This window comes from Perca fluviatilis, chromosome 12 (genome assembly GCF_010015445.1).
Source record: "Perca fluviatilis chromosome 12, GENO_Pfluv_1.0, whole genome shotgun sequence".
In the NCBI taxonomy this organism is placed as follows: domain Eukaryota; kingdom Metazoa; phylum Chordata; class Actinopteri; order Perciformes; family Percidae; genus Perca; species Perca fluviatilis.
This window is the reverse complement of record NC_053123.1, coordinates 13,458,679-13,485,123: the sequence shown is the minus strand read 5'-3', so window position 1 is coordinate 13,485,123 and position 26,445 is coordinate 13,458,679. Positions and strand designations below refer to the sequence as shown.

The 26,445-nt window shown below is 41.2% G+C and overlaps 2 protein-coding genes across 3 annotated transcripts; both read right to left on the bottom strand.

Annotated features, from left to right (window-relative positions):
- Nucleotides 1-1,551: 1,551 nt before the first annotated feature.
- On the bottom strand, nucleotides 1,552-2,286 carry LOC120570063 (taste receptor type 2 member 8-like). The gene has a single exon (XM_039818290.1). It carries the CDS (start codon nucleotides 2,284-2,286, stop codon nucleotides 1,552-1,554), a length of 735 nt encoding a protein of 244 aa, XP_039674224.1.
- Nucleotides 2,287-3,624: 1,338 nt separating this feature from the next.
- Nucleotides 3,625-18,374, bottom strand: heg1 (heart development protein with EGF-like domains 1). Of its 2 annotated transcripts, XM_039818152.1 has the most exons (15): nucleotides 17,914-18,374; nucleotides 10,829-12,302; nucleotides 9,663-10,156; nucleotides 9,268-9,381; nucleotides 8,772-8,894; nucleotides 8,526-8,629; nucleotides 8,364-8,419; nucleotides 7,752-7,790; nucleotides 7,492-7,652; nucleotides 6,634-6,768; nucleotides 6,297-6,339; nucleotides 6,152-6,189; nucleotides 5,911-5,998; nucleotides 5,423-5,600; nucleotides 3,625-5,248 (listed from the first exon to the last, which is right to left on the bottom strand). In XM_039818152.1, the coding sequence occupies exons 1-15, from the start codon at nucleotides 18,185-18,187 to the stop codon at nucleotides 5,105-5,107; spliced, it is 3,465 nt and encodes a 1,154-aa protein (XP_039674086.1). In that variant the 5' UTR covers nucleotides 18,188-18,374; the 3' UTR covers nucleotides 3,625-5,104. The 2 variants fall into 2 exon arrangements, with proteins under 2 accessions (XP_039674086.1, XP_039674087.1); XM_039818153.1 differs by lacking the exon at nucleotides 7,752-7,790.
- Between the last annotated feature and the right edge of the window lie 8,071 nt (nucleotides 18,375-26,445).

Genomic DNA, 26,445 nt, shown 5'->3' with positions numbered 1-26,445 from the left:
ATTGATGCATTGTTTACAACATGATTATTTGTGATTGTGTTTACAAAGTTTGTTTTTCCAAGCACAATGATTTACGCATAGATATAGAACAATAGATATGACATGTAATTATGACTTGCCATTCCAGGATGGAAGCACTTGTTCTATATCTATGGATTTAGGTTTAGAATGTTGACATTTTTATAACATCAATCAGAAAGAAGGTTGCAGCATCTACACAGTGAGACTACACAAAATAAGGGGGAAATATGTATCAGACATGTAATACATGCTTACAAGATGCATACATCTTACATTGCAATATTTCCAACAGATCATGAAGGTAACATCTTTAAATTTATAATTGGATTTGATATTCCTAATCCAAGACAAACAGAGCTTTCTGCAGGTACAATCTAAAAAGAAGAGCTTCAGCCAAACAGAGTAGCCCATACTAGTAGTCAAATAGCTGACATCAGGTAAGATTTTTGTACAGCAAATCAAGGACCCCAGAAGAAGCTTCAATGTGGAAAATTATAACAGGCACTGTTAGGTTAGGTTAGAAAGTCCATTCTCATTTTTGACTCGAATAAAGACACAGTAGTGACAAAACATTGGTCTGCAGATCAATCAGTGTGTTCCAGTCCTTATTTCACTCTGATGTCCGCTGTCCTTGTTCTGAGAAGCACCTGAGTCAGATGCACATTCACATTGCTGGGAGACGCGCACAGAACCCCTTTTCATCCATCTTCATATTCTTACAGACAAAACTTGTGAGGTACTCCAACTCTGAGTAATGTAGCTAATCTGAGGTGTAAGTACAATATGTAAATATTAGCATATTATTGTGAAATCACATAGGTCAGTAATTATTACTCCATGTTCTATTAATTATCATTTTTACTTTTATTTGCAATCCTACTTTTCTGAGTTATCAAAATGCAGTTGCTTAAAGGGCACTCCAGCGATTTAGTATTGCACTTTTATAGAGTCACAGGACACAGAATTTAAAAAAGGGAATGGTTAGAATCAAAGCAGCAGAAACCAAGATATTGCGACTTCAAGTTCTGATGGGTCAAGCTCCAAATAAGATTTTACATCCCATGTTGCAACTCAATGTGGACCTTTCACTAGACACCCTAGTGATGTCATGAGGGTTATTTTTGTCAAACTTTGGAAAGCTTCTTTTAAAGCCACAAAAGGCATTATATAAGAGTGTTCACAGACTGAGTAGTGCCCCTTATGAAGAGTAAACTGAACTTGCTGTGTAAAATCGGTGGAGTGCTCCTTTAATGATGTGGTTACACAAACAGCCATTTTGTGTGTGTGTTTACACACCGTCATTGCAGCACTTTCTGGTTTCTATTGATTTCAGTCATTACATGTGCACATTATCTGCTGTTTGTCCCAGCATGAAGTGAACTTCTTCTGGCAGTGTTTTGCCAGAACAACCCACTGCACGAAAAAGTTTACATTTATATTTATTTTGCTATACATTCATAAAATGAAACCTCACACTGTAGATAAATGATTACAAGCAACACTACCACATCACACGCCCAATAATAATAATCACACTGACATTTGGACATCAACAGTTACAGTATTAGCCGTTTCACCTGTTGTCAGCCGGCTGGGGTTCATTTTCATATCACGTGTTACCATGCCAACGCCACACAGTGCTTTGAGTGCCTTCCAGACATCGACTGCCCTTTGCCTGAATATAACCTGACCAATGGCCAAGTTGACCGTGGTGCCTAATGTGTACAGCGAGGTGAACATGAAGGAGAACCAAGCACTAAAGTCAAAGCTCAAGGTAAACACGGTGGTGAACGAATCAAAGAAATGGAAGGTGGCATAGAGGAAGTACAGCACTCCTTGAGAGATCCCAGTAACAGTGACTCTCAGCTGACTTTGAATTCTCGGAGTGGAGAAGAAGGCACCAGGCTGTGCCACACGTTTTATGTGTCTATGCAGGTAGTGGGCCGTGGAAAAGCTAGAAACCATCAATATACACAGACATAAGAAGATATACACGTTGATGCTGAAGAAACAAACTTTGTTTGTGAAGTACAGTCCATCAATCTGATATTCAGTCCATGTATTGCTGATATTAGTGAACCCACCGCTTTGAAATAGTTCAGCTACAGTAAAAACGGCACCACAGAACAAAATAAAGGTTCCGTTAAAAAGCAAAATCATGTACATGACAGACTTGATGTTCCTTTTTACCCAGATCAGAAGAGCTCGCTGTACAGGCACAATCTGGATGTAGTAGTAGAAGTTGAGCCAAACCGAACACGTCATGCTATAACTCACATAGAACCTCACAATCATCAATGGCACAAGAAACATTTCCAAGCTGGTTGCTTCCTTTAACACACAAAGCAGTAAAGCCAAAGAGACACAATACATAATTGAGCATGAGACAAGAAATCCCAGCAGCACCTTTAAAGGCTGCTTGAGTTGTTGCGTGTTACACGGTGGGAAGATCATGCAACATGCATAGAAGATATTCGCAGTGAGGTTGAAGAAGATGAGAGGACCATTGATTAATATGAAGGCCTGCTCACCCATATCAATGTATTGACGTTCCATTGCTGGTTTAGAAAAGTCAAAATATCAAAGTAAAGTTGTGCCTCTGTGTGTCTTCAGGTCTCATGAGCCTCACAAAGTTGAGACTATGGGTTATAAGAAACTGGGAAACCAACAGAAATGGACCAGAAACGTCACATTATGTAAACAATTGTACCCACTACCCACAAAGGAAGGAATAATTTAGCATGTTTCGGAGAAGCACCTTACCTGACAATGTTGACTCATTTGTTTGATGTAAATCAGTATTTAGATATGGCACTTGTGTTGTTGAAGTGAACACGATGTAAACAATGATTATTATGGTGGCACGATATTCATACATACAGGGCATAATAATGGTCAGAGTATTTGTTGTTTTCCAACGTTTTCTTTACGAATTACATTTTATGCATCTGCCAAGTGCTTACGTGACCGTGGTTACAAGGCTCTGAGAAGTCTCTGTGCCTGGCTGTTGCTCTCCGAGAAATAGTTCAACACTTTATTCATAATCAGAAATGATTTATCGCCAAGTAAATAGCACTTACAAGGAATTTGCCATGGTTGTTGGTGCATACATAAACATATTCAATATATATTAACAATCAATAAATACAGAAACATATAACACATACATATATAAAAAGAGGCTGTATGGATGCGTAGAAAATGTTAAGGGATGTGCAAACGTTTAGGATAAATAGAATGTACAGAGGAAAGGTACTGTATATAGTCCAGCATGTAGGATTAAGATTGTAAACCTGTTGACAATCCCCATTTTCATGGGTAATTTGAATACGTCTTTATTTCTCTAACCCTGTAAAATCTGTAAAATGCTAAAATGAAAAATAAAGACTACCGGTAAAAGAAAAAAAGTGACCCTGAGTTGTTTTAATTGTTTGTTCTGTTCTTGTTGCGCTGTGTGCTACTAAAAAATGACATGAATGCGCAATACCACTAAAATACATTTTACAGTCATTTTGTTTGAACAATTTTAAACTCAAACAGTTCAAGATCAAGGATTTGAAAAACCTTAAAATAATCAGCATCAGAATGGAGTCGGAGAAATACTGCTGTGCAAATTTCTTTATTTAAATAAGCACGTCTGACTAAAACGCCAGAATGAACAAATCATATATAAACACAAAGAAGTAAAACAGACACATAAAAATAATACTCCATGTCAGAAAAAGCAAACTAATTATGATACATCTTTACACTCTTTAAATTCAAACACTCACTGACAGTTTTGATCCTTCTGGTGTACAGTTAATTACTCCTCACACACGTATACACACATCACACACACACATACTTAAGACACACAATCTCTCTCTCTCTATCGCTCGCTCGCTTCTCTCTCTCACACACACACACACACACACACACACACACACACACACACACACACACACACACACACACACACACACACACACACACACACACACACACACACACACACACACACACAAGCCACAAGTTTATCCATCTCCAGTCTGTCAGTGTGTATGTAAGGTGTCCAGTATGCTACATGTCAAGGACTTGGACAAAGAGGGAATAAATAAACGTCGTTATCAGAATTCAAAGTCGTTCCTCAGTTTCTATTGGCATTAAACCGAACTTTGCACATCCTTCAGTGGTTTTGTTATTGTCTTGTTCCATCAATACTTTATTCTCAGACTATTATCTAAGAAGAAACTAATTATTTTCAAATCACAGCAGTGGCACGTACATATTCATACTTCAGCACTTAAAGGACCATATCAATGGTTTTGCACGTGTCTATTTGCTACACATCACATACACTTTACATCACTGCTGTTTAAAAAAAACATGTAATCTGATTGTGTTTTCCCACATTCCTGGTGGTCATGAACTCACATTCCTGTCTTTGAGCACAGTGAATATTATATCTGCTTTTATTTAATATTGTGCATTAATGCAGTGCAGATTTTTCAAGCAAAACTGCACTGCATTAAAAGGCAGCAACAAGGCAGATATGATTGTTTACTGTCATGGCCTACCTCAAGCACATTTCAAGCGTCTGGAAATAGTTTTTTATCATACAGTGTAAGTAAATGAGAATCAGAGGCTGCCTGCAAGGCACGAAAAACACATTAAACAGTCTTTAACAACACAGTGGCAGCAATGTAATGTGTGAGTCGAAGCAAATGAGCTAAAACATGCAAAAACACTGAAATGGCCACACAATAACACTCTCAGAAATATATTTCACTTGCAAAAAAAATGTGCACTTCAATAATATGCAGACACACACACATGCACGCACACACACACACACACACACACACACACACACACACACACACACACACACACACACACACACACACACACACACACACACACACACACACCTGCATTTACATAGTTAGTGTGCAGCCCTGAATGCAGATGGTCAAATGGGCTCCCACTCTCACTGTGACGGAAAACCATTATAACACATCATTATAAGAGATAGTAAGTTGTGCGTGTGTGTGTGTGTGTGTGTGTGTGTGTGTGTTTGTGTGTGTTCAAGGTGGGGCAGTCAGAAGTAGTCTCTCCTTCGTGAATCGTCACTGATAAAAGAGGGGTTCCACTGGGCAGGGTAGATGCACGAGTGGCGAGAACCCGGCAGGCCTGTGAACGGGTACAGGCCGTTTCTCTCCAGGTCTGAGTTACGCAACGCAGGCTGAAGGAAAGGGCACAGAAACACAGAAAATCAATGAGATGTATTTAAAAGTTTCTTCTAATAAAGTGATTTATAAGACATATCCAAACACTCAAAACCAAGCCTAAACTTGAATAATGAAGACAAATGAAGGAGTGGGAGGTCTAATGAAAGTTGTATTGTAAGTCTCCTTACAGAGTAGTAAATGTCAGTCATCTGCAGCAGGTTCTTGGTGCTGCCGTTCTCTTGCATCTCTATGGTCTCCCTGCCCCACTCCGTGGATATGCGGTTATTTTTGGCAAAGTCTGCGTACGGGGACATCTGCATGTCTCCACTCTTGAAGATGATCTTGTTGATGTCATTCTTGTCTTTCCTTGTAGATCAAACATTTAAAAAAAAAGTTAAACCTTTACCACATATTACCAATATTAGTCACTTCACCAAACCATTGAAATTGAAGAAATGTGTTATTTTTTGGGTAATTTGGGTAAACTGATGCTTCAAAATACTGAAATATTCAGCCAACAGATAATTACACTTGTTTTATGGTCTAGGATCACTTGTTTTTTAATTATCAACTTGAAAATACTGTATAGCAAGACAGATTACTGTGCTACCATCAATAAAATAGTTGCTCTGCAAACCAGGACAGGTTTTTGTGCTAACAATAACAGCAGTCTTACTTGCAACAGGTGACAATGAGAGCAATGATGAGGATGAGGAGCAGAGCGCCCCCTGCAGGTGACACCACGACTGCAATCAGCTTGTAAACTGCAATGTCAGATAACAACATATTAAATACTTAACGTTAGAAACATATTATGTAAAGATCACAAGATCAAATTTGTAACTTTAGTTCACAAAAAGTATTGTATCTATTGAAGCTGAATAGGTGCCTGTTCAGGGATTTTTAAGGCAACTTACAATTTCCACAGTTGAATCCTCCAAATCCAAACATGCACCTTAAAAGCAGACATAGAATCTGCTGTAAGAATCTGGACTTAAATTGTTCAGTATATGTGGATCAATACTTTAAGGAAAAAATGTATTGAAAAAGAGTTGAACTTACGGAACACAGGTGCCATTTTCCAGCTTGTAGCCATCCCCGCATTCTGAAACAAGATGTTTTGTTCATAAAAAGTCCAACTACACAGTTTGTTATAGGGAGGTCCAACGCCAATGTTGGTTTGCTGATATGCCTTATCCTTAATTTCAATGAATTTTATGTGAAATTTAAAATTTGAATCTACTTTTTCTTCAGTATTTTGTTTTTATCAGGAAGGAAACACTAACTTGGTCATTTGAATCATGTTTGGTCAATTTTAATCAGGTTAATTTGTGGTTTCCTTTTTGATATATACAGAAAAACCCATGCCCTCACAGTAAGTAGCACACACTGAGCTCACCTAAGCAGGACAGGTCGTCAGGGTTGTGTTTGTAGTATCCTTGAAGACACTGGCAGTTGGCTGTGCCACTGTTGTCTGTGCAGGTGGAGCGCTCTGTATCACACTGAGTCTTCTGGGCCACACACAGACTTTCCACTGGAACACAGTGTGGACACAATTAGTCGTGACTACAGCAACACAGGAACATGATTTGGACAAGATGAATCCAAGATGTCAGAAAACACCGAACAAGCTTCTTTGTTTCCCTCAATTCACTATTAGGTTTCATCTCAAGAGCAAGTCAGAATTTATTTATTTTTGTTAAAGATAATTTTGTTGGGCTTTTCCACCTTTATTTGATAGGACAGCCAGGTGAGAAAGGGGAGAAAGAGAGGGAAGACATGCAGGAAATCGTCACAGGTCGGATTCAAACCCTGGACCTCTGCGTCAAGGCATAAACCTCTCAGTATATGTGCGCCTGATGTACCACTGAGCTAACCCGGCCACGCAAGTCAGAATTTATTATAGTTCTGGTTCACAACGAGCATCCTACATAAAATTGCTACTGTGTGTGTGAGCTCATAGTCATCTTTTTGTAGTGTTTTATGGTGTTGTCCTGTGCTGTTATTGTAGGATTCCCTGTAGTGTAGGGTTGTGAAATATAGCAGCTGGATGATGAAGTTTTTGAGTGATGTAATGATGTAACTGTGGGAGCTGTTTACGGCTAAATTCTGCCCTCTAGTGGATGTAAACACATTCACAGCTACTTTTAGTAGCCTGCCCTCAATCACAATTAAAGTATGCCAGTTAAAACATGTAATACTTTTAGCAAATATAAACGTGATGATGTTCATTAGGATTACTGGCTATTATATTCACCTTGATAGGTGAGCTGGTGCTGCAGGACCATCCGGCAGTGGGCCAATGAGGAGCTGCAGTTGCTGAGAGACATCTGGATGCTGTTGTAGACCTCTGCGCTCGTCACATCGGTGGAAATGGAAAACATGTTGACAGCTGAGATACGAACCTCAGCCTCTTCTCTGTTGGAAAGAGATCAGAACAGGTCAAAACAGAGGCCTACACTGACAAAATGTCCATGTTGCATCATTCATCTGTTTTCTTTCTTAGTTCTGATTTACTCTAATGCAGAGATCTTCAACGGGGGGTCCTCAGAGTTGCTGCAGGGGGGACACCAAATTATTGTTTGATAGTTTAAAAAAATATATATATAATGTATACATATATATATATACATTAACATGAATCCAAAATATTATTTGTAAAGATAAATCTTTTTTTAATTTACACATTGATGATAGGCTTACTGGCCTGGTAAGGTACCCATCAACATATACAGCTACTGTTCCACATTTTAACATTTAAATATGATGTATAAATATATGAATATGTCAACAATTATTATTTTAACACCTTAGTATTCCATGCATCATAAAAGGTATATCTAAAGGCTATAGGCTGCCCTACACTTTATTGTAGGTTGTAGTTTAATATGCAACTCAATTTTATACATTATATATAGTAGGGGGTCTCTGCTCCGTCTCTTTTTAAGCTAAGGGGTCCTTGGCTTAAAAACGTTGAAGACCCTGCTCTAATGAAGGCCTATGAAATGTAAAGGCCAGGGTGGGGTGAATATAATTATAACCATGTTTCCTTTTGTGATTTAGAAAATATAACAACAAATTACTGAAAGATTACAGAAATGGAATGGTTTAGTGATGGCAAAAACTTACTTCTTACTTAGCGTTGAGCGGCTGTAACCTCGGAGGACTGACAAGGAAGCATTGAGCTGAGGTGAAAGACAGGAAGAGAGCGTGTAGCAGATATAATACACATAAGCCGAATGGAGCTCAGAAATCTGCAGAGACAATGCAATAATGTGTGCTGCCGCTCACCAGCTGAATGAGCTCTCTCTGGATCTCATGCATGGTGGCGCTCTTGAAGATAACAGGGTCATGTGGAAATCTGTTAACTTTGAAAGTTCCCAGAAACGCCTTTGCTGTGGAGGGGGAAAATACTGTCGGTGATCAAAAGAAGGCCTTTGGGAAAACAACTTTGAATTCATATATACTTTGTGTTTGCATATTTTCATAATCTGTGATAGATTATTGTTTCACTGTTATGTATTAAAGAGGTTTTACCTCTGGTGCAGGTGCGTCCGTCCTCCAGGTCGAAGCCCAGCGGACATTCACAGCTGAAGGAACCTCGCGTGTTCACACACCTGGACCCAACGGGGCATGGGTCCCTCTCACACTCATCCACATCTGCACACACCATTACATACAAGTATTACTATATACGTTCTAAAAGAGCACTCAGGACAATATAGTAAGAGATTTTTTTTAAGATTATTTTTTTGTGGCTTTTCCCTTTATTATAGTGACAGTGGATAGACATGAAAGGGGGAGAGAGATGGGGGATGATACGCAGCAAAGGGCCGCAGGTCGGATTCGAACCCGGGCCACTGCAGGACTCAGCCAACATGGGGCGAACGCTCTCAAAAAACTGAACATTTTAAACTTGGATTTCATTTCATACTTTTCTGGAGATTTCATGCTTGGGTACATTGCAAAAAAAAAAAAAAAGTAGCATGCATGCTGTCGTCAATCTGTCAGGAAGAAGAGGAGAGTAGCTCACCCTGGTTGCAGGTCAGTCCTGTCCATGCCTGCTGACAGTGGCAGGTGAATTGATGCCCTTTATAGCTCACACACATCCCTCCGTTCATACAAGGGTTTGACACACAAGGGTTCCCTGGAGTTTAGAGAGGAGAGAAGAAACTGAACCATTAAAAAAGGTTTTTAAAAACAAGGTAATCGTACAGTGGTTTCACACAAACATTCATTATGTCTCATCAATCTCATAATTTGAATGGTTCATAATGCACATTTGTATATCTATATGTAAATAATATATAATATGTATGTAATCGCTTTTTTTTAAAGGTTTTTGGTCCACAGAGAGTAACGCATTCTTGCTGTGAAAACTGCATGTCAAGGATTGTCAGTTAAAATGATGGAGTGTAAACCACTGACCTGGTGGTGTTGGCGGTGCCTTGGTGGGTGATGTGGTCCCAACCAGCTCTGTAGTTCCTCTGTCTGTCTGTTTCCCGGTGGTCTGCAGAGCCTCTGTACTCTTAGTTGGGGTTCTGTGGGTGTAGGAGGTGGTGATGTGCTCGCTGTGAGTCGTGGTGATTCCCGGGGTGTCCGTGCTTGTCTCTATCTGCAGGGTGGTGGCGTTTGTGGGGTTATCCATCCCAGTTGAGGGTCCCTGGGTTTGGCTGGGCGACACGCGGGGAGTTGCGTGCACGGCAGAGGTCAGCAAGGCCAGGGTGGTGGAGGGCGTAGTGTACGGGACGGTGGCCTCGGTAGGTGACCCTGGAGTAGAGATGCTAGCGGTGCTACTGAACCTGGAGGATGAGGTTGCTGGTAAAGGAGGGCTGGTTGCTGTGGTGGTGGTGGTGGTGGTGGTTGTGGTGGTGGAGGTGGGCGCAGTGGTTTTGAAAGTGTCTTCCTCCGTTATCTGTGATCTGTTAAAGAGAAAAGCTTTCAACCAAATCTCTTACAGACTTCTGACAAGAATTGAAAAGAGCATACAAGAAAAACTTTCATCTTTACAACACCAGGACTGACAACTTTATTGATCACTCGACACAGAGCAGGCTAAGGTGTCATCAGGGGGCGCTAATGTAAGCCAATCATTTTAAGTTTGTCAATCTGCATTCCTTTAAAGCAAGGTTGTCAAATTCAATTTCACTAAGTGCCACACTGGAAAATAAGAATCACATCCAGGGCCAGACATGTTTAGTTTATTCACATGCTTTTATTTCATCGAAAAAGTAATCTTTTACTGTATTATTGCATGTCTCATATAGCCTTCTCGCTAACAGTTTGGTCGACATAAAGACCCCAAAAAAGTTATTTTGAAAAAATACTTCAGAATAGGCGCCAAAAAACGTCAGAAAAAGTGGCAAAACATTGAAAAAACAACAAAAACTAGGTGGGCTAAGATTTATTGGGAACCTTAACTGATATGTGGGCCGGATCAAAATCTGCGAGGTGCCAGATTTGGCCTGCGGGCCTTGAGTATGACACGTGCTTTAAAGCTTATAGAGCTGAATGTGTCTGTTAAAATAATGCTTTTCTAATAAAAAAAAATATATATATATATATATATATATATATATATATATAAAACGTACCTTTCTGTAACAGTGACAGGTGTGGTGATGAGGAAGAACTTAGTAACGAGCACTGGAGTGTCTGTTAGAGAGTTGTCCACTTCTGATGTACTACTGACTGTCGGGGGTGCTGTGGTCAGACCCAAGCCAACGCTTTGGTCACTGGTCTGGGATGAAACCCCCACAGTGGCCTCCTGGTTCTGGGTGCTGGAGCTGTGGGCTCCGGTGGAGAACTCAGTGGAGGTTGTAACACTAAAGCCCGACCCCTGCTCTGTCCCTGAGATGTTTGTAGGACCTTCTGCAGGTGAGGTTACAGAAGGTGTGGAGGAAACGGACACTTCCGATTGGTCAGTGCTGGGCTCGGTTACTCTGAGAGGTGGTGTCGAGTCAGAGGTCTCCTCTGATGTTGAGGTGTATTGATGATGGGTGGCATTAGGTTGTCCAGTTAAACTTGTCTCTGGAAATATCCCCTTGAAGGAGTGCGTCATGTGCTGGTCTGTTGTGTCTCTGCTGTCAGTCCTGGTGGCCGGCGCACTGTGGGTGTAGTCCTCAGTCTCGGTAGCCCGTGCAGAAATACCCCAAGTGGAGGGGGGCTGATGGGAGTTGGAGTCCTCTGTAAAGGCAGAGGAGGTGCTGTTACTGGAAGAGGAGGTGACAGACAGCAGGGTCCTCTCCCCAGCTCGGCTGATGGCGGTAGAAGTGTAGGTGCTGTCGGTGTGGACGGCTGTGTGGGACATTGAGTCTGAGGCATCTCCTAGTCGGAGGGTGGTGTCCGGGCTGTCCTGGGGCAGTCTGGACAACATCCAGGAACTAGCCTCGGAGGACACAGCAGGGAAGGCGTCTGGCATCTGGTTTGTGTTAGTAAAGTCCTTCCAGGCCCTGCTGCTGCTACCAGTGCTGCTGCTACCGGTACTGCTGCCGGTGCTGCTACCAGCGCTGCTGCTACTAGTGCTGCTGCTACCGGTACTGCTGCCGGTGCTGCTACCAGTGCTGCTGCTACCAGTGCTGCTGCTACCGGTACTGCTGCCGGTGCTGCTACCAGTGCTGCTGCTACCAATGCTGCTGCTACCGGTACTGCTACCAGTGCTGCTGCTACCGGTACTGCTGCCGGTGCTGCTACCAGTGCTGCTGCTACCAGTGCTGCTGCTACCGGTACTGCTGCCGGTGCTGCTACCAGTTCTGCTGTTACTGGTACTGCTACCGGTGCTGCTACCAGTGCTGCTTCTACCGGTACTGCTGCCGGTGCTGCTACCAGTTCTGCTGCTACCGGTACTGCTGCCGGAGCTGCTACCAGTGCTGCTGCTACCGGTACTGCTACCAGTGCTGCTGCTACCGGTGCTGCTACCAGTGCTGATACCAGTGCTGCTGCTGCCTGTGCTGATGCTGGCCTCAGTGGTGGCTATAACAAGGGTGGGAGTGAGTGGCTCAGTAGACAAACTTATGGCTTCTAGTGACCCGATGCTTGTTTCTGTGAATGTTTGCGTCTGATCAGTGTCTGTGGAAAAATAAAAAAGAGAAAATATTAAGTTTACAAGACACTGAAAACATTCGGAGGGCTCTTTATTTCTGTTTCACAGTATCATAGCTTTTTTTCTGATCGACTGCTTTCATGCAAAAGGCAAACACATTTGTGTTTACGTATGTAGCTCACTTCCAGCAGTGGCCACCAGAGGGTGCTCACCAGGCTGTATCTGGCCTGTACTGACTGCAGAAAGGGGGAAGATGCTGACAGAAGTACTGTTACTTGCTGCAGAGGCAATGATTTTTGGGTGGAGAACAATTGGCAGCCAGGCTTGTCTGCTTTAACAAAGGCGTGAGGACCTAAATATGGCGGTAACTGTCTCCGCTGGGAATCAGCTATTTCCTTCCTAAAGCTGAGTGAGCACAAGGCTCTGGCAGAAAACTGTCACCAACCATAGATCTGGGCGTGTTTTAATGTTCATTGTCTGTGGATTATTATATATTTTTTTAGCTTTGTTGTTAAGTCATAAACACCATTCAACATTATAGTAAAGTGTCAGAAAAGAAGGTTGCTGTTGATAAAAGAGATTGTTGTTTAGATTGTTGTTTTTTTTTACATTTTCCTTCTGACAGTAACAGTGGAGATAGCCCAAACCATGCATAGAGAGCAAGGATGACAAGCAAACAAAGGTCTCCAGCTGGAATCAACATAGAGATGTTGCACTTACATGGTGTACGTATTAGACAATTAGGCCTATAACATGTTAGCATACAGTTGCCTTTTTAAACCTCCAGCAGACACAAGGTATTAGCATTCATTTGACATTGACATATGTCACATATTCACGGTGGTTTGATGCTGTGCAAGAAGTGTACGGTGGGTTTATCAGAGCTGACAACAGCTGCCTGATGTGGCTGGAAAGCGGTGAGACTGAATTGGGGCTGCAGGCCGTAAAACCAAAACAAAACAATGAGCAGAAAGATGCTAAAATGCACCACAGAGCTGAGGGGAACTGCAGAGTTTGGTGATAATTATTGGTGTAAATAATAGCCGATAGTTTACAATAAATGAGTGCAGCTTTAAAAATATATAGTAAAACATATCTATTCCATGCTAAAGTGGATTTCATGCATTGAAAGCTTGTTCAGTAGAAAACCTGTAGTATTTTCGAATGACCGTGCTTTCCTCCCTCATGTCCCCCTAAGACGAGAGATAACTGTATTGTGTGTCTGGAAAAAAACCCTCTGATGATGCAAAAATCGTCATTTTGCATCATCTGAGGCTTTTTTATTATTATTTTTTTTGGGGCTGTAGTCTCTAGCCTCTGGCTGAAAAAGCCTCTGATGATGCAAAATGACGATTTTTGCATCATCAGAGGGTTTTTTCCAGACACACAATACAGCTATCTCTCGTCTTAGGGGGACATGAGGGAGGGAAGCACGGTCATTCGAAAATACTACCGGGTTTCTACTGATACAAAGCTTAATGCTAATCGGTGAAGTATCCCTTTAAGCTCATGGGATGCTCACTAGTTATGTATATTTTAAAGCTGCACTCATTTATGTAAACAATGGATCATATGACTATATGTGTAATTTACAGTGATGAACGCACAGATAATTATCACCAAATCTGTGTGTGTTTGAGGTCTTTCTCTGACCTTGTCACTGATGCTGTCTGACAGCCTGTTATATTGCAAGTCTCTAGCAGTCTGACTGGAACAACAGCACTCTGCCACCAGCAGCCACCATCCAGTACAAAACCAATGGAGGGGAGAGTTCAACTGCAGAACAGCCCGTCCACTCGGAGTCTGTGAGGAGAACTGGGCCACTGGACTCTATTTTTCTCTTTCACTTCCTCTGCATGTCTCTCTCATTATTTCATTTTTCTCTCTGTGGATCCAGCCCGGGCAACAAAACTCAGACTGGAACGTGGTGTTGGCAACAAGTGAGGGACACTCCCAGATTCTCTGCTGTTTATCTCTTAGCTCTCAACTGTTAACACGGCTGTCAGTGTCGTCTTTTCACATCTGTTATACACCAGAAGCTCTGTGGCTTGCATATTCATTTAGGCAAAAGCAGCACGGTTAGCATATTAATGAGGATGGACGCTGGTATGACGCAGCAGTGAATATATTGGTTGATATTGTATTGCCAACAGATCAAATAGGTAATGTATTGCTGTGGACCTTTGCTATATTCAGTGGCCAAGTATTGAGCTGTTTGTCACCAGATGACTGTACCCGAAATACCTGGTCTTAGGACAGAAAAGATGACTCTGGATGAAATCAGGGTGAGGAAAGAGAATCATTTCCACTTTGTCATTCTTTAGCAGCAACTACTCTTTGCCTTTGAGCAAAGCATTTGACCCTCACATTGTTTTCCGTGAATTGCAGTACTGGGCAGCTCCCCAGTCTGAATGAATCAAGCATGTAAAAAAATCTCACCGGACAAACAGATCTTGAACATCGCTGTTAAACTTGTAAGAAGTAATGCCTGTGCCCAGATTTCTACAACAGTCTGTCTCAGATTGTCACTGTTTAAATGCAGTATATACTTCAGGTTCACTTTGGGTTTAAATGCAGAAGCCAGTGACACAGTCTCCTTCGAGTAGTATACAACGACACATTATTTAGAATATCACTAAAATGAATAAACTAAAGCATCAGAGAGAGACATGTGCAATGCAGACTTTTATATCAAGTCAAGTCAACTTAATTTATGTTTATCTTGTTGTCATGGAGACAACTACCATTGAAAATGCATTGCAAAACTGCTGTACTTATGTATAAGTAGTTTATGTTATAAGTAGGTCTATATGGAATACTGTATTGTGACTAGATGACAAACTGTAGCATTAGTAATAGCACAGTAGTAATAATGGTAATATTATGTTGCTAATAAGAGGAGTGCAGTTGCATTGGAACTATATTAAAGTTATACTGTACATAAAGAGGCAGTTGTGTAGATTTGAACAGCAAAATAGCAAATCCATGGCTTTTACACAGAGCAGGTGGATCGCCCAAATTCATGACCTGTCTGTCTGTAATAAAGGTCCAGTGCTTTCTGTTCACGAAGTACAGGCCCCAGCCATTATTGGAAGTTTTATGGTACCTTTCTTGGTATTATACTTGCCAGTGGTGATATATTATACTTGCTAATACATTTTCTGAAACGTCTTCATTTGTACCCTAAGAGCTTAAATCTGTAATACTTTATAATAACCATCGCTAATAAATGGTAAATTGATAGTTAATTAAACTTATTTAATAGATATTTTACTGTTAAATAACAACACATTGATAATTAATCATGTTTACTAATTATTAGTTATGCTTTAATGTTATTTTAAAAGTTTATTGTTGTTCACATATATATTATATTAACTTTTTGTAAATGATTAAGAAATCGTTTGTAACCCGTCAGTAAACATAATTTAGATGTCTATTGTAAAGTTGCATCTGATGAACATAATACCTTGTTAATGGTCAATAAAGACTTTGTAAAGCATCTATAAACACTATTTAGATAGCTATTATCAGTGCTCAAATAATAAAATAATCATCTCTTTTATAGATCGCCAAATAAAGATCTAATGGGGCCAAATGATTGTTACTAGATGCTTTATAAACCATTTATTAATCATTACCTTATTATTATAAGGATTAGTTGAAACTTTATAATAGCCATTCAAATAATGTTTATAGACAGTTTACAAAACAATTATTAACCACTGACAAAGTATTACCTATCTATCTGAAGTTATAAACGTATTATTGTATGACACTAAAAAAAAATTTAATTTTATAATAATAAAATTTTATAATTTTTTTATTTTTTTTTAAATGATCACAAATATCTAACTAAAGATGAATTAACTATCAATTTACCATTTATTAGTGATGGTTATTATAAAGTGTTACCTAAATCTTTCTTCCCTCTGGCAGGAGTTTAGGTTCAAAAGTAGTTTTAGGACTGTACCTAAACCCTCTATTTGAGGGATTTGAACTAAATCCCTATAAAAAAAAAAATATATATATATTTATCAATTAAAGCCCTTGATTCTTGTACTGTTTTCTTTTAATTTACTTTAAGCCCACACCAGAATGGTGTAGGAATGTTTTGAGGCATGCTTTCCTGGATCTACAGGCTGGGGTCTCTTCTGAACTCTACTGCCACATGATGCACGTGACAAGATGCTCTTGACCAATGGATACAGCGGCCCATACACCTTATCAACACCGGTGTGAGCTGCTGAACAAATGTCAAGACTTTTTTGTGGCAACACCTCAGCTTCAATTGCTAACAGGGAACCTCAAAAGAAGTTAGGCTGCTGATCAGATTTGATATTTAGATCATGATAGGAGTGATACATTCATGGGAGGGTCTCTGAGTTGTTATCAAACTAAGTGAATGGGTCTAACTTGATAAATGGTCAACCACATTTCTTCTGTCGGTCATTGGAAAGGTCTGTCGGTTTAAAGTGGTGGGAATATTTCTATTCCAAAAAACAAAGTGAACGTTGTAATGGTGGGTTTATCCTCCTCTATATCTGACCCACAGATCTGAGCATACAGTATGAGCCACGTTTTATGCTCAAGTAGAAATGAAACAATTATTCGAGGAATTGAATAGCGACAGAAAATTAATTTGCAGTCATTGATTGATCGTTACAGCCAATTTTTAAAGCAAAAATCCCAGAAAATGTACTGGTTCCAGCTTCTCAAATGTAATTATTTAGTTTTTCCTCAATCTTCTACAATACTAACCTGCGTACTTCAGGGTAGAGCTTGAAAGATTAATCGATTAGTTGTTAACTCTCAATTAATCGCCTAACTATTTTGATAATCGATTAGTCGGTTTGAGTAATTTTTTAAGACAAAAGTAAAAAAATTGCATTCTTAAATGAGAATATTTTCGAGTTTCTTCTCTCCTCTGTGACAGTAAACTGAATATCTTTGAGTTATGGACAAAAGAAGACATTTGAGGACGTCATCTTGGGCTTTTGGGAAACACTGATCCACATTTTTCACCATTTTCTGACATTTTAGAGACCGATCGATTAATTGAGAAAAAAATCAACAGATGAATCGACTATGAAAATAATTGTTAGTTGCAGCCCTACTTCAGGGGTTTTGAACTGTTGGTTGGTCAAATAAAGCAGTTCGAATATGTCAACTTGGGCTTGAGGAACTTGTGATGGGCATTTCTCACTATTTCTGACAATTTATAGTGCAAGCGATGAATCATCAATGGAATGGATTTTTTTAATGAAAATAAGTAGTTACAGCTCTATACTGAAGCAAACTAAACAAAAAGAGCAATGCACTTGTTTCATGACAATGTGTAGCTAGGTCTCTTCACACAGGATGCAACAGGAAATCTTCACTTTCGATAAAGAAAGTTGGAATTAAGAGATTATAGCAATCCTGTTGGAATAATAAATCAGCTTTGCTGTTGTATTTCTATTGTATTCTGCAGCTAACGCTTATTTTGAAATGAAAAGTAGACATTTACAGAGCCTTACTTTGCAGGGGAAAGAAATGCTCATACGGAATAATTGGGATAAACTCAGCAAACCGAACTAACTTTTGTGTCTGAACAGTTACACTTGTCATTGCAGGCCTTCGTAACAGTGATCTTACCGAAGTTTCCAGCAGCAGCAGTGTGTGATTCAGCAGTGTGTGTGAGCAGGATGTTCCTCTGTGATGCTGATAAACTCTCGCTGGAGTATGAAGTTGAAGTTGCATTGTTTTCCATGTTAGTGAGTTCGTCTGTGGCGGTTGAATAATAAAATCCTGCCGTTACCGGATCCGTGCTGTTGTTACTGGGGGTCCCTGCCCCTAGGGGCCCCGGTAGACCCAGGAGCAGGACCGACAGAGACACCCCGAGGACGTGATGCAAAAACCACGTTTCCATGATTTCCAAGACCCCCAAACGGTCGCCGATAGTTTCCGTAAAGTCGAGTAGAGGCCGGGGAGTCTCCCGGGGACACCATGGGAGGAGCGCTTCTGCTATCAGTGAACTTTCATAAGAATTCAATAAATCCCGGTGCAGGTCCGGAGGAGATCCGCTGCTCGGACGGCGGGGAACGGAAGATAACAGAGCCGAGGCAGCAGCCTGTTATCACAGCGGAGGAGCCCGGGCTCCTCCTCCTCCTGCACACACACACACACACACACACACACACACACACACACACACACACACACACACACACACACACACACACACACACACACACACACACACACACACACACACACACACACACAAAACACTCTCACACTCACACAAAACACTGGGCTGGTTGCGCTGCCCTGTTATTCAACCCAGGGGCTGCGTTTGCTGCGCTGCCTTCAGGTGTTGTCGGAAGTCCTGCCTTTAAAATAATACTTTTATTATTATTTATTGCTGATGCTTCAGAGACTGAAAGTTGCGAGACAAATCAAACAACACAACGCTTCACTGCTAATTCCTCTGCACTGGATGATATGGCAACGCATAATTGCCAATAAAAAAATTATAAAAGTAGAAATCAAAATCGCAGGTCAAGTTAGAGAGTACAGTGAGAGAGCTAGAAAGAACTACAAAGTCAAAATAATGACACACTAACTCTTCAGTATGACATGTCCTATTATTAAAACCCTAGTACATTTCAAAGCCATACTTTTGATTCTCCGAGCCATGACTGTAAAACTTTTTTTTTTTAAATAATTTATAACATTAGGCTGTTTTACTGGTGGGAATGGGCTTGAAGAGGCACAAAAAGGTAGCAGCTACAAAACAATTTGAATGCTGATCCTACTCGTTGACAAAAAAAGGGTTCTAGTAGAATACAGTTTATGATACAGGGATTAGGGGTGGGGGAAAAAATCGATACAGCATAGTATCGCAATATTTTCCGTGGCAATACTGTATCGATACACAGATGCCAAGTATTGATCTTTTGTTCTATATGTGTTGGTCAGTTTGTCTGATTGACAATCCCATTTTGCAACAATAAAATTGAAGTGAGATTAACAAACAGAGAATTGTATCTTTTTAGATAAAACAGATGTTGACAAAGTTTTCTTTTGGGGACATCATTTGAAATTGGGAAAAATATGAAGTTGGGGAAAAAAGGTAATAAATTGCAATAATGCAGAATATTGCAATATCTTTAAAATCGCAATAATGTTGTATCGTGACATAAGTATCGTGATGATATCGTATCGTGAGGCCTCTGGTGATTCCTAACAGGGATGGCTATTATGCAAATATAATGTCGACAGAAAGTCCTGGTGCAATAACTTAAGAAATTAGTTCATTTAAAATGGTTAAGGACAGTCATTTTTAAAGATTTTCCCTTCTGGTTACACAACTCTAAACTTTAACTGCATACAGGCAAGTATTTGAATTTAGGTAGCAGGGTGTTCGCAGGGATCATTGTGCGGTGGACGGCACACTTCCGCTCAAAATAGACGCTGCATAAACTTCATTATAACTTTGAAGCATTAAATCTTCAAAATATACGGCCATGCAGCACATCGGTTTAAAGCTTAGACTCTCGGGATTCCATTAAGCCCACATACAAAGCATAAAATAATTTATAGCAGTTCGAAAATGGTAATCTAATTGTTATAACACTGAAAAGGACAGCGCCGATTCAAGTGTGCTTACATACCTGCACATTCTTCCCTTTATCCACTTTGGTGAAATTGTCCCAAAAAAAATTGTTTTCATAAATCCCCAAGAGTCCAAGCAAATGTAATATCCAAGCCAGTTTATCCAAAACTAGCTGTTCGTCTCACAATAAAGAAGTTTCTGACCGAATTACAACATAAAAACGGTAAACAATAGTTCACTACTGGACATCTTTTCGACTCTCACTTCTCATGCGAGACTTGGAACGCTACATTTGGGTGTTATATTTGTTCTGCAAAGTCTTACGAATCAAACAACACCTCTCATGAGCCAATAGGTTCCCGGAGGACAGAGACATCTGAGAAGCAAAAGATATCTCTGCATTCAATTTGGACCACACTCGTTTCGATCAACAGTTGTCTCAGCCAGTAACAATTTCATGGTTCGAGACCCTCCTACCTCTTAAGCCGATAAGCCGATATATGATAATGTGCCATCAAGTTAGGTTGTGCCCTGGTATAACCGTGTATAGAACCTTTATAACCTGTGCGTAACACGTGCGCCCTCGCAGAAAACATCTTTCGAGTTGGATTACGCACACGTTATTACAGAGAGCGACTTTGGTGAGTTATCTATTTTCAAGACGTTTGTGTGACACTCTACCCTGTACCAGTGTTAGCTATACAACTGATTTGCATCTGTGGTCCACTATGTCAATAGTTTATTTTATCATTCATGTGTGTGTTTTTATATTTCTATATAAAAACCTTGCCATTGCAGTTTGTTTGCCCTTTTTTTTTTATCAAAAAACCTGAACCTAGACAGCCTGAATGAAACTGCCACCCAGCAGTTACTTCAGGACTCTCTCGGGGTAATCTTCAGCAAGAATATCCTGATGACATCGAAGAGCAGTGGGGCCTTCTCAAATCCACCATCTATGACTCATGTGAATCCACCCTTGGGTATCAGTCCAGGAAACATCAGGACTGGTTTGATGAAAATGACACAGAGATAGAACAACTTATCTCTAGAAAATGAAAAGCCTTCAGAGTGTGGCAAAATGATATAACATGAGGCCAAAAGGGCAGCACACTCCAGAGCCAAGGCTGACGTTCAGAGATTGATGAGGGAGCTCAAGAACAACTTGTGGACAGAAAAGTCTCTAAAACTCCAGAGACTGGCAGATTCAGGTGACACCAGAGGTTTTTTCACTGCCACTAAGGCTGTCTATGGCCCTAGCCATCGCGGCTTAAATCCCCTGCGCTCAAAAGATGGACAGACTCTTCTAAAAGACAATGACTCCATCAACGCACGTTGGAAGGAGCACTTTCAGGAACTTTTGAACCGTGACAGCTTAGCCGAATCGGACATCGCCGACCATATCCCACAGAGTCCCATCCAAGAATACGTGGGGGAACCTCCTACCCTAACAGAGGTTCACAATGCCATCAGGAATCTCAGGAACAACAAGGCCGCTGGTCCTGATGGGATCCCCGCGGAGATCTTAAAGGAAGGAGGACCAAGGCTCTGGCACCACATTCACAATCTACTCGTCAAAGTCTGGGAAAGGGAAGAGCTCCCCTCAGAGCTCCGGGATGCCCAAATTGTTAACCTTATTTAAGAAAGGGGACAAGGCTGAGTGTGGAAACTACAGGGGCATCTCGCTCTTGTCAACAACAGGCAAAATCCCCGCTCGTGTCCTCGCCAACCGCCTGCTACCACTATCTGAGGAGGTACTCCCTGAATCACAGTGCGGCTTCCGCCCATCTAGGGGAACAACTGACATGATCTTTTCTGTTCGCCAACTACAAGAAAAGTGTCGGGAACAAGGACTGCCTCCGTACATGGCCTTTATAGACTTGACAAAGGCCTTTGACTCCGTGGATCGTCAGGCACTGTGGAGCATACTGTCAAAGTATGGATGTCATGACAATTACATCCGTGTACTGAGGCTACTGCATGACGACATCAGCCACAGTGCTCAACAGTGGCTTTGAATCTGAGCCCTTTATTGTAGAAACTGGGGTCATCATTGCTCCCACCCTATTTGCCATCTTCATTGCAGCCATACTTCACCTTACTGGTCAAGAGTTGCCACAGGGGATTCCAATCCTTTACAGGACTGACGGCAGGCTATTCAACCTTATCAGGTTCAAAGCCAGGAGCAAAGTCAGAAATACCACCATTATGGAGCTGCAATATGCCAATGATAACGCCATTGTAGCACGCTCCCCTGAAGACCTCCAGGGCATTCTAAATGCCTTTGCCAAGGCATACAGAGCCCTGGGTTTGGCCTTGAACATCAAGAAAATGCAGGTTTTGTATCAACCACAACCCAACCAGCCATCACTCCAGCCCATCATCAAAGTGGATAACACCACTCTGGAAAGCTTGGAACACTTCCCCTACCTTGGCAGCATTCTTTCTTCCAAAGCCAATATAGACTCTGAGGTTAACCATCGCCTGAGCTGTGTCAGCGGAGCCTATGCCAAACTCAGGACAAGAGTCTTTGATGACCGAGACCTGAGGGCTCAAACCAAGCTCCTGGTCTATAGAGCTGTGATTCTCCCAACTCTGCTGTATGGTGCTGAATCCTGGACCACCTACAGCAGACACCTAAGAGCCCTGGAACTATTCCATCAAAGAGCCTTAAGAAAAATCTTGAGGATCAACTGGAAGACAGACGTACAAACTCCAGCATTCTGGAGGAAACGAATATGCCCAGCATCACTACCATCATAATGCAGTACCAACTTTGATGGACAGGACATGTCATCCGCATGCCCAACAACCGTCTCCCAAAGCAGATCCTCTACTCCCAGCTAAAAGGACAGCGAGCCCCTGGTGGGCCAAAGAAACACTTTAAGGACAATATTAAGACCAGCCTGAAAAAGTTTAACATCATGTCCGGCGACTGGGAAAATCTAGCAGTGAACAGGGACTACTGGACCAAAAATCTGCTGTTTCTTAACAGGCTACAACAATTATTAATTAGGCTACAGAGCAAAGGTCAGTGCTGGAGATTTTTTTCTTAAGGCTTTCCAGGCGAATATATATCAATCAATTGTGTAAATCGTGTAACCTTTTAAACCCCTCCCAGTGATTAGCACGAGTAACAACAGAGGCACAACACCCACACCTTAGCCCTTCAGTATGGTCTGTTACACATAATGGAGAATATTGACAATTCTACAATAGAAAGTGACACAGTTACAAGAAAAATGGCTTGTGAAAGTACAATAAGTGCTTTCAATTACTCACACCAACACAGCAGAAAGTTTGCTTCACTGTTATAGTATCCTATAGCTACATGACAAAAATCCCTAATATCTGTGTGTCAACAAGTGTATGTTGTTCAGAGCTGGCCCAAAAGTTTTTTTTCTTTACATATTAACACTATGAGCATTTCAAGCCATCACCCTTCAACTATAATGTTTACATTAAAGTTTTACAATGTGCATGGTTACATTCTTCAGCCAACCCATCCAGAGGGTTCTCCTTAAGTAAGAAGCAGACCAACAGCTCCACTGCTGAGAACCATCTGATGCTCAGTAACTGCTAAGTACTGATCGAGTCATCTAGAGGAAACAAGACGCAATTGTTTTTACAGATAATCTTGTGCCTGTTGGCAGGATGCTGATCTGATAAAAAAAAAAACTGTGAGAGAAAGTGGTTTTCACAGCTTTGCTGTTGAGCTGTAAGACCGGTGACTTTTAAACCATGTGATGCAAACAATTCACCCAAATAACATGACCTTACTGACACTTCAAACAAACAATTGAAATCCCTTCTTATTCCTTCTGGTATACCAGTTATTAGATGATTAGATGCTTTTCCTCATACTCAATCAAAAATCATTTTTTAACAAGTGATGTAGCTCTGTGACAACAGGATGCTGGCTGTGGTTTTTTAACAGAAGAGAGACACGAGTGGTTCACATTCATTTCAGTGCTGAATGATGTTTAAAGATCCATTCAAACACATTTAATAGCATATTTTGGTTTAGATTTAACCCACTGTAATGCTTGTATCTTTAAATGTCTCTGCAGATCACCAGCCACTCACACTCTCCACCACTGACATGTGTGTGGCACTGAGCAGGATTAATGCACGCAAGGATGCTGGTCTTGATGGTATCCTCGGACGCCTACTCAGGGCCTGTGCTGTGCAGCTGACTGAGGTTTGGACTGACATATTCAATCTGTCACTAGCCCAGGCAGCTGGCCCCACATGCTTTAAAACCACCTCCATCGTGCTGGTGCCAAAACACTCCACTGAAACAAGCCTTAACGACTTCCGTCCAGTTGCACTCACCCCCATCATAATGAAGTTCTTCGAGAAGCTGGACCATCTCAAGACTTTCACTGGACCCCTTCCAATTCATCTACCGTCAGAACAGGAGCACAGAGGATGCCATCTCTACGGCACTTCACTCTGCCCTGTCCCACCTTGACAATAGCATAACCTATGTGAGAATGCTGTTCATTGACTTTAGTTCAGCATTCAACACCGTCATCCCCTCCAAACTGATCACCAAAGTCAGTGAACTGGGCATCAATACCTCCCTCTGTAACTGGATTCTGGACTTCCTAACCAACAGACCTCAGTCTGTTAGGTTAGATAATCACACCTCCTCAACCATCACCCTGAACACCGGCGTACCACAGGGATGTGTGCTGAGCCCTCTCCTTTGCTCCCTCTTCACCTACGACTGCACACCTGTACAAGGCTCAAACACCATTGTAAAGTTTGCAGACGACACTACGGTGATTGGTCTCATCAGTAACAACGATGAGACGGCCTACAGGGAGGAAGTCCAGCACCTATCCTCGTGGTGCACTACCAATAAACGGGCTCTCAACACCAAGAAGACCAAAGAGCTCATTGTGGACTTCAGGAAGTCTAAAGCTGGCACACACACCCCCATCCTCATCAACAGGACTGAGGTGGAGCGTGTCACCAGCTTCAAGTTTCTGGGTGTTCAACATATCTGAGGACCTTTCTTGGACCCTCAACAGCTCCACCCTGATCAAGAAGGCTCACCAGCGTCTCTTCTTTCTGAGGAGACTCAAGAAGGTCCACCTGTCTCCTCAGATCCTGGTGAACTTCTACCGCTGCACCATCGAGAGCATCCTCACCAACTGTGTCACAGTTTGATATGGCAACTGCTCTACCCATGACCGGAAAGCACTGCAGAGGGTGGTGAAAACTGCCCAACGCATCACCGGTTCCTCACTCCCCTCCATCGAGACCATCCAGAGCAAGCGATGCTTGTGTAAGAAGGCGCGCAGCATCATCAAAGACTGTTCTCACCCCACTCAGGTCTCTCCGCACCTCTACCAGCAGGTTCAGAGGAAGCTTCTTTCCTGCGGCCGTCACCCTACTGGACTCTAACTCTGCATCCCCGTGATAATTAACCCACTAAGCCCCCCCTCCGTACAATTTTCACTACCCTACCCCACCCATACTGTTCTTTTTTTTTTTTTTTTTTTTTTTTTTTTTTCCCCCCCCCCCTTCCTTTTTTTTTTTTTTTTTTCCCCCCTGCACATAGCTTTTTTAATTTTCCCCCCTCTTCTTCCTCCCCCCCCTCTATTTTTTTTTACCACACTATTTTACACTCACATATCTGTCTATATGGTTCAGTCAGTATATCCATATTTATTCAGTTTTTCTTATTATATATTCTGTTAATACAATGCATATATCTATATCTATATTATTCTTACTACTAGTATAATGTCACTGCTAATACATTGCACATATCTGTACATGTTGTTCATACATTGTTCATATTACATAGCCATATTTATTCTACTCTTATAACACTGCAATATATTTCTTGTCCTGCCTATGCACCACCTGTCTATACTTGAATATTGCATTGCACTTTTCTGCTTTTTTTTTGCACTTCTGGTTGGATGCAAACTGCATTTTGCTGTCTTTCTACTTGTTCACTGCACAATGACAATAAAGTTGAATCTAATTTTTTCCTTTTTTTATTGTCACCACGGTCTGATTTTGATCAGATTTAAAGAATGTGTCTTTGGCAGTGTGGTCCAGAATTTAAACATTTAGATTTCATTTGGGTCTGATGGGTGTGCCATTATTAAATGTTTATTTTATTTTATTTGAAAACAACATATCTACACCATCAGTCAGTCTTAGAAGAAGGCTTTGAGGAACACTGGGCTGATGCATCTTCAACTACAGTAAAGGCCATTTCTACATAATTTATGTAAGAGACTTTTTTCTTTAAACCAGCTGCATCTAAAACCTAATTTTTCTTCCTGATCTTGTTTTATTTTTTCCTGTGAAACATTTTCAAAGAAGTGACAATTTCTTCTGAGTCTTATTTTCACAGTCTTTGAATTAGATGCCACTGATGAATAACAATTTTGTCATTCTTTGTTATTTCTAAATTATTTTAGGTCTGCAGTGACAGCTAGACTACCTCTGAAAACTAATGACCTGGGGGGAGGAAATTACAATGAACTGTACACATGCAGAAGTGAAGTAACACATTTTAATTAAACATGTATGGTGGACGTCTT